Below are 8,429 nucleotides of genomic sequence, written 5' to 3'. Positions count from 1 at the left end.
CTGAGCTACATCCGACTGTTCCAACAAAATCTGTACGCTCTTAATTGTGCAAGCTACAGATGTTAGGCACTCTGGCACTCTCTCTGTGGTGGTAACTGATTTTGACCTCTGGTATCTGCTATAAAATGTGCGCAACTTTCAAGGTAATATAGAAGAGCTATAAGTTGAAAGGTTCAAAATTACGTTCTGGCTTTAATACTACATTCTGTACTTTGTTGAATACACTACATTTATTGAGAGCAATATCTTGTGTACGTAATGAAGTAACATAATCAAAAGTTATGTAGTATAATCTCCATTAATAAAGTCATAAGACACTTGTTCACAACTCTGTTCAGAACTCAATTAGGCAATGATCTCTCTTGCAGAACTATTGGGACCTGCTATAACATGTTTAATTTTTAACATGATTAAAAGGAATGCTATTAATTCCTTAATGTAAGGGCAGGGTTGATTACACAGCTAGTGTGCTAAAGAACTGATTAGTTATAAATGTAATTGTTGCAGTATAAATGAGATAAATGGGAAACTAAGTCCATATCCTAAATGGTTTACAAGCTTAACAATTTTATAATAAGTTATATGGCACCTCGAACAATTCTGGAGTGACTGTTTCACAAACAAAGCTTTATTTACACAAGGAAGTATTTACATCATGGTTGTGAGAAAAATGACAATTTCCTGTTGTCTGGTTGTAAAAAGTTACCAGCATCCTTAAGATAAAGTTCTCTCATCTTTCAAATACAGGAATGTAATTATTCAGCAGCAAATCTTATAAATACACAGAGTAGAGTGTTCTAGTTATAAAATTAAACTATCACACAGAACTAAAACAGTATTTCTATCTGCATAAAAATGCAACAGTGGAAATAATTAATTCTGCACATTTTCAATACTGAAATACTAATAATCATAAAATGCCCTATATCCACTGAATTGTGCATTTTGTTTTCAACTGAAAAATTATCAACAGTTTGTAGTGAAAACTCTTTGTAAAAAAATAAAGAGAGAGAGAGAAAGAAAATAGTGAAGTATATACTTTTACAGCAAATGCAACTGTCCTATTACGTACAGTATCAACACACAATTTTCATATAAACTTAGATTATTTTACCGCTATAATAATTATCTATGATACACATTTACAATGAAATCTTTGAAACTTTCAACCTTTGAAAAACAAAACCTCACTAGCATCATTAACCTATTTAGATACGACTTCTTGTAAGCATTTGGGAAACAATTACACCATGGCTAATACTGATATATTCAAAATGAAAAAAACTGTAATGCCTGTTACCACCTTAGTTTTAAAAGATAATTGAGCATTGTTACTCAAAACGAATAAATTATGAAACTTCACTAAGTATGCATTACTTATACCAAACTTACTTTTACAGAAATACTTGTGTGGTTCACCTGGATTTCAAAATTTAAAATGTGAGGCTACATATTTCTTTCAGGTGATTGGACCAAGAAAATGGAAGAAATTTGATAATTTTTTTCATTTACTTGTTCAGTGTCTCACATACTTAAAGATGAGCGACTATTAACATAAAACTGATGTCCTGATATTAGAAGTGTGAAAATGTAGAGGCATGCTGCAATCCAACAGTTGTAGGCATTCTGTAAGGAAAAGAAATAAGAAAGTCAATATTTTAAAACTTAAAAATTCATATGGAAAAATAGTAAACACCCTTGATAAAAACAGTCACTCAATAATACTGACAGTTCCAAGCACACGTTAGGGCAATTCAACATCTCGGGGGGAGAAGCAGATAAACCTGAATTTAAGTAGGGGGGGAAGAAAGAAAGAAAGAAAGTATGTACAACAAAATAATCAGCCTTTCCAGAATATATTAAAATGTTTACCTAAACAATAAGACATCAGATGACATCATTTGGCAACTTAAGAAAAAGATTGATTGTCATTTAAATTTACAGGAGCTGTACTGTGCTGTAAGAGAGAAGGCTAGGGAGGTAAAATGTGTCATGCTAAAAGTCACAAAGATTACTGGATTATCTTACTACCTGAAGTCTTCATCCCTTGGGAGAGACTAAGGAAGTAAATGATGACTGAACCAAGCTTGTTATGCTCTACAACTGTACCACCCAAATCACAGACATGAAACTGCGACAGTATAATTGAGTGTTATAGCACAATATGAAAATAGTGTACACAATATACTTGTCCTCTTTTGATGTATAAATATGCTTATTTTCCAAAAATTCCACGCAATTTGATGACAGCAGAATGACAATTGCTCATTGAAGCAGCTCCCAATTTATTTGCACGACCGATATAAAATGAGCAACTCAGACTTGTTCCCTGCACACACACCTTAATTATTTCACAATTTTTTTGGAATGGATGCATCTCAATAGTCAATACTGTGGAACTGATTTTGAAGCTCAATCCTATGGAACATATTAAACAACCATGTACTTGTTTCTTGCACACAATATGCTATAATTAAATAATTTTTCTGTTGTGAACTTATATGCCCAAAATATTTTATGCATTTTACAATACGGAGAGTGCGAAATATCAGAAAATAGGCCAAACTGAAATCATTAAGGGATCAATACCATGTTACATTTGCACTATTTGATACAGTTTCAAATTGAAGGAATAGCAATTTGTAGGTCACTCCTCATGATCTCTTCAATATATTAGTCTTTGGTTATGGAAAGTCTGATCTTCCCTTATTTTCTTGTACAGTATGCTTGTAAATAGATGGTTGTTACGCATAACATATATTGTGGTCTTTATTTTCTTTTTTACACTGAACAAATCAGTTAAACTTAAGTGTTCTTGCAACCACACACTGCAAACTGTTTCCTGACAGGTTTGACTGAGCAAGGTGGTGCAGTGGTTAGCACACTGGAGTCACATTCGTTTTCCGTACTTCCTAAATTGCTTCAGGCAAATGCTAGGATGGTTCCTTTGAAAGGGCATGGCCAACTTACCTCCCCATTCTTCCCTATTCTGATGGAACCGATGACCCCGCTGTTTGGTCAAATCAACCGCCCAACCATCAATAGGTTATGAGCCCAGAGATGGAATGGAAATAGTTGGTAGTTTAGTTTCCACTGTAACTATTGTGCAAGCAGTTTTGTATTTCTGGTTCACGAGTTTGAAATGACAAAATGTTGGAAGAGCATGAAAGCAAGTATCGTGTTCCACTTTTTCATGGAAACAACTTTGGAATCTGGAAATTTCGAATGTAAGATATGTTAGACAAATTATACTTGTTGGACCTCATTGTAGAAGAATACACAGAAAAAGCGAAGTTCACTTACTATAAGTGAAGATGAAGAGGAAGAAACTGAGAAAGATAAACAACTGAAAAATCTCACAAAGCATGATAAAAAGTATCATTCAAGAGTAATAGAAAAGATAATGGGTATAGTCATTTAGAATGTGGAATAACTTGTGTGATGCATCTAAAGAAAAAGCTTTGTTAGCCAGTTACTTCTACATAAACCAACAAAAGAGCATACTTATTGAGCATTTCTTAGAATTTGACACGGTGAGACATGATCTTCGGTTAACTAGTGACAACTGAAGAACTTTATGCCATTTGTCATATTTTGTTGAGAACTTAACTGCAATTGAGACATTATACACAGAAAATCTGGAGTTAAGCTTAGGGAACAATAGATTCACAGATCATGAAAATAAATGTGCAAACAATAAGAAGAATCATACAGTGTTTAATATGAGCAGAAATGAATGGTTTCAGTCATGGGAAAACTCAATGGGAAAACAAATTCACGAATATCTGAATGTGACAAACACAATTTCGGCTGAGAAAAACAGTTTAGTATTAAATGTCAAAGTATGGTAAATTTAAACACAAAAGAACCGACTGTAATAAGAGAAATAAAAACAACAAAGGTTCTGCAATTATCAACAGACAGGCAGTTTCCAATTTCAATTAAAAATATTTTGTGTGTTTCTAGACTAGCTCTCATATCGCTGTCAGTGCACAGACTGGAGAAAAATGGTTTCAAAGCCATGTTTGAGAGGCAAAAGAGTAACTATTCATGAAAGAAAGGATTTTGTTGCCATGGCATTGGAAAATGAGGTGAAAATGTATGGTCTGGAATTTGCCAGAAACCCCTGACAAGACGTTTCTTCTCGAAATGCTGCAAACTTGCATCAAAGGTTATGACACCTGAATTGAACCAATCTAAAGGTGCTTCCAAAACATGTGGAAGGAATGAACATTTAAGATCTGAAGATACCAGAGTCATACACCACCTACATGGGAGGCATGCAAACAAGACTTCCACAGCCAGAAGATGACAAGAGCAAACACTGGAATGAATAGAGGAAGAATGTACATTGTTACATTTAAAGATTACTACTTACAGCTGTAAAAGTGATGCAAAATAAATCTGAAGTACTGGAATATGTTAAACAGTATGAAGCAATGACAGCTTTCACGGATTAGTAGATTCTGCTGTGATAATGGAGGTGAATATCTGTCAAACGAGATGAGGAACTTCTTTAAGGAGAAGGGAATATATTACGAGTTGATAATGAGAAACACCACAACAAAATGAAGATTGTAAATGTGTGAATAGGAATATTATAAACAAGACTCACTACATGTTGTTGAACAACTTTAAAAACGTTTTTGGTCAGAAGCAGTAAGACTACTGTTTACTTGATAAACAGAACACCCACATGTGCATTAAAAAAGACAGTGCCTGCTATTTTGCGATATCGTGAAATGCCGAAGTTGCAAAAACAGAGTGTTTAGTTAAGCAGTATATTTATGACTTCCTGCAGAAGTGATGGCTGGAAAGTTCGACTCCACAATAAAGAAGTGCTTCATTCATTGTTGGACACTGTGTTAATAGATATCAGCTATGGTGTCCAAAGAGATGATTAATTTTTCAAAGAGACATCAAGTTTGATGAAAACTTGTTATAGGGTCATTCCATGTCAAGTCACCCACGCCTTGACACCAACCATGTCAGATTTTGATGAAACTTGGTACAATTACTTCTTTTATCATCCTGAAAGCACTTGTAAAATTTTTTGCTCTGTCTCTTTAGTTTTTTTTAATACATTTTTAAAGTTTTTAGATTTGGCGTTGTTTCAGCAGTCTGAAATCTTAACTTAAACGTGTCCTCACAACTAAAAAAAAATTGTATATTAAAGAATACTCAAGATACCAGTATGAAATTTTGGAATAAGTTTGTGTATTATATCTAAATATTAAAAAAAATTACCATAAAGATATATTAAAATCTTCAAAATGAAAAAAAAAATTTACTAGTTTTTTTTTCTTTTTTTTTAGCTAACGGATGTTTAGTTTTACAAAAACTGCAATATCTAACAGTCTCAGACCTGATAGAAAGCTCAAATTTGTTTTAAAATACTCTTAATTGTATAGGCTATTAGATAAAAGAAAAAATATGTTGGCTTTTTAACCTGTTTAATAGTTGTCTAATTTTTAAAATAATAATAATTATACAGGGCGTTTCAAAAAGAAAGAGCAGATTTCAAACATTTATTTCTCAAAAACTACAAATGATAGAAACACAATTCCAACGGTCCTTCACTCAATATGAGTACCAAATGTTACACAACAAATATCAAAACTGTACCTCAATATGAGCACCATTTGTTACACGACAAATATCAAACCGGTATCTCATTTCTTGCCACACACGACGCAACTGGTCTTTAGTTACCGAATTCACGGCCGCAACAATTCGATGTCGTACCTCTTGAAGAGTAGCGGGCATAGGTGGGACATAAACACAGTCCTTTATGTACCCCCACAAATAAAAATCGCAGGGAGTAAGGTCTGGTGACCTGGGAGGCCACAGACGATGACATTGATCTTGTGCTCCTGCTCTTCCAATCCACCGTCCTGGAATGGTGTTATTTAGGTACCGTCGTACAGGTTCAGAGAAGTGTGGTGGGGCGCCATCTTGCATGAAGATGAAGTGATTTGAATCTTCCTGAAGTTGAGGAAATAGCCAGTTTTCTAACATGTCCAGGTAAATGGTTCCTGTGATAGTTTTCTCCATGAAAAAGAAAGGTCCATAAACTTTGTTTACCGAAATTGCACAAAAGACGTTAACCTTTGGTGAGTCTCTTTCATGTTGAATAACGTCCCTCGGAGTTTCACTCGCCCAAATTCGTACGTTATGCCGATTAACTTTACCAGAAATGTGAAACGTTGATTCATCTGAAAAAATTAATCGTTCGGCAAAATTGTCCTCTTCCATGTCCTGTAGAATTGCAGTTGAAAATTCGAACCTTTTGTTGTGGTCGTCAGGACGCAATGCTTGCAATAACTGCAGTTTGTACGGCTTCATGTGCAGACGGTTACTCAGAACGCGCCATACCGTTGTTTTAGACATGTTTAGTTCGTGACTTGCCCGTGCCGTGGATTTTCTAGGGCTCCTTTCGTAAGCTGCACGGACACGCTCGACATTTTCATCCGATGTGCGCGGACGACCCGTGCTTTTTCGCTTGCAGATGCAACCATCTTCTACGAATCTGTGATGCCACTCATAAATTTGCTTATGACGAGGCGGCTGTTTGTTGAATTGACGGCGGAATGCACGTTGCACACCAACAATGGACTCTAACTTTGCAAATTGCAGCACACAAAATGATCGTTCCTGTGGTGTCGTCGCCATTTTCCTACAAACAAACGCCAGCGCCACTGCGGATTTGCATGGAACTTCTGCGCGGACCATTGAAAAACTTTGAACCTTTCTCTGACAAGAAACGTTTGAATTGTGTTTCTATCATTTGTAGTTTTTGAGAAATAAATGTTTGAAATCTGCTCTTTCTTTTTGAAACGCCCTGTATTTTAAAAATAAAAAGTACCAAGTGACTTACACACCGAAAATAAGTTTTTGTCTTCTCGGAGTAACAATGTATGCTTGGATTTTGATTTGTTACTCCTGTGTTTTGAAGTAAAAAATTATTACAGTGTTAAATAGTGCTTGGATAGTATTTTATTAAGTTTATTCGAACTTTCAGTAAGTACTGTTACTTGGTTTACAGAGATTCTTTTCCAATATCCTATAAAAGTAACCAGAACAGTAATCAGACCAAAAGTGAAATCAGTATGTCAGATATTCAAACCTGTAGCGTAGCGTTATTTAAAAAATCTGACTGTTTCCAAACAACCTACACACCTTCAAAACAGTTACAACCGGTATATGAATTGAGTGAGGAAGAAAAAGATTTGATCCACTTACGATCTGGAATTAATCTGTGTGAATTTAAAAATATATGTTCACACCACAGCTACTACTTTTTAAATGTTTTTGAAAAGTATCAAACAACATGTGTAGACCCACTAAAAAAACACAAAAAGCCCATCAAATAATCATTGAGAAGTATGGGCTTGGATCTTTCTAAACAATTACTGACAAAAAATATTAGCATAAAACCTGGACAAAAGCTTTGCTCAACATGCTGTAACTTTTGTAGGGAAAAATTAAGATTTGAAGTCAATGAAAGTGAAACAGATGATGAAATCATGGTTGAATTAGAATCATTGGAATCCAGAAATGAATCCCTCGTACAAACAAACACTGCTCTTGATAATTTAGGTTTAACACCGATAAAGCTTCATGGCTTGTCAGACCAAAGTAAAGGGTCTTATTTTAAAAGGAAGGTTAGCAGTATTGAAAAGACTGCAAAAAAGGCGGTTTCAAAAGCATTAAAATACGATGCACCAAGTTCTGATGATGATGAAGAAGATACAAGTGTGGTTGAGAAAGCAAAGGATTTTGATGTAATGATTTCTCTTATGAAAGAGAAGATTTCATCTGTTGGGAGGTCTAGAAAAATCCAGATTCTGACCTTGGCTCCAGATTCTTGGGAGTCGAAATAAAGTGATGAAAGAATTTAAGTGAGTACATGGTGCGACAAGCTAGAAAGCTAAAATCTGAAAAGGGTATTTTGGAAACTCCTTGTCCAAAAAAAGGTAAAACTCTTTCTGAAAATACAGTAAGACTTTTAACAGATTTTTATGAAAAGGATGAAAGTTCCAGAGTGCTATCTGGAACAAAAGACAAAGTAAGTGTTCAAAAAAAATGTGTACATGCAAAAAAGACTCATTTTGTGAAACTTGAGAGAACTCTATTATTCTTTCAAATGGGAGAATCCCGAGGTAGAAGTAGGATTTTCAAAATTTTGTTTCTTGAGACCTAAATGGTGTATCCTTGCTGGTGCAGCAGGCACACACACTGTATGTGTATGTAGTATCCACCAGAATGTTAAACTATTACTGGATGCTGTGAAAATTGAAGAATCTTGTAAAGACCTAATTAAGATGCTTGTGTGCAACACAGAAAACCGAAACTGCATGCTACATCATTGCCACAGCTGTCCTGCAAATACTGCACTAACTGAGTAATTAACTGAAAAATTAAGTGAA

General features: G+C 34.8%; 1 protein-coding gene across 1 annotated transcript in view; it reads right to left on the bottom strand.

Moving 5' to 3' along the window:
• Positions 1-606: 606 nt before the first annotated feature.
• Positions 607-8,429, bottom strand: part of LOC124615391 (ribonuclease kappa-B) — a 28,261-nt gene continuing 20,438 nt past the window's right edge. Inside the window, exon 3 of the mRNA XM_047143217.1 lies at positions 607-1,626. Within this exon, the coding sequence (XP_046999173.1) occupies positions 1,525-1,626 (102 nt within the window). The 3' untranslated portion in view covers positions 607-1,524. The remainder of the gene's footprint in view (positions 1,627-8,429) is intronic.

The sequence above is a fragment of the Schistocerca americana genome, chromosome 5 (genome assembly GCF_021461395.2).
Source record: "Schistocerca americana isolate TAMUIC-IGC-003095 chromosome 5, iqSchAmer2.1, whole genome shotgun sequence".
NCBI classification, from domain to species: domain Eukaryota; kingdom Metazoa; phylum Arthropoda; class Insecta; order Orthoptera; family Acrididae; genus Schistocerca; species Schistocerca americana.
Note: the sequence above shows the minus strand (reverse complement) of the source record. Positions and strands in the feature narration are given on the sequence as shown.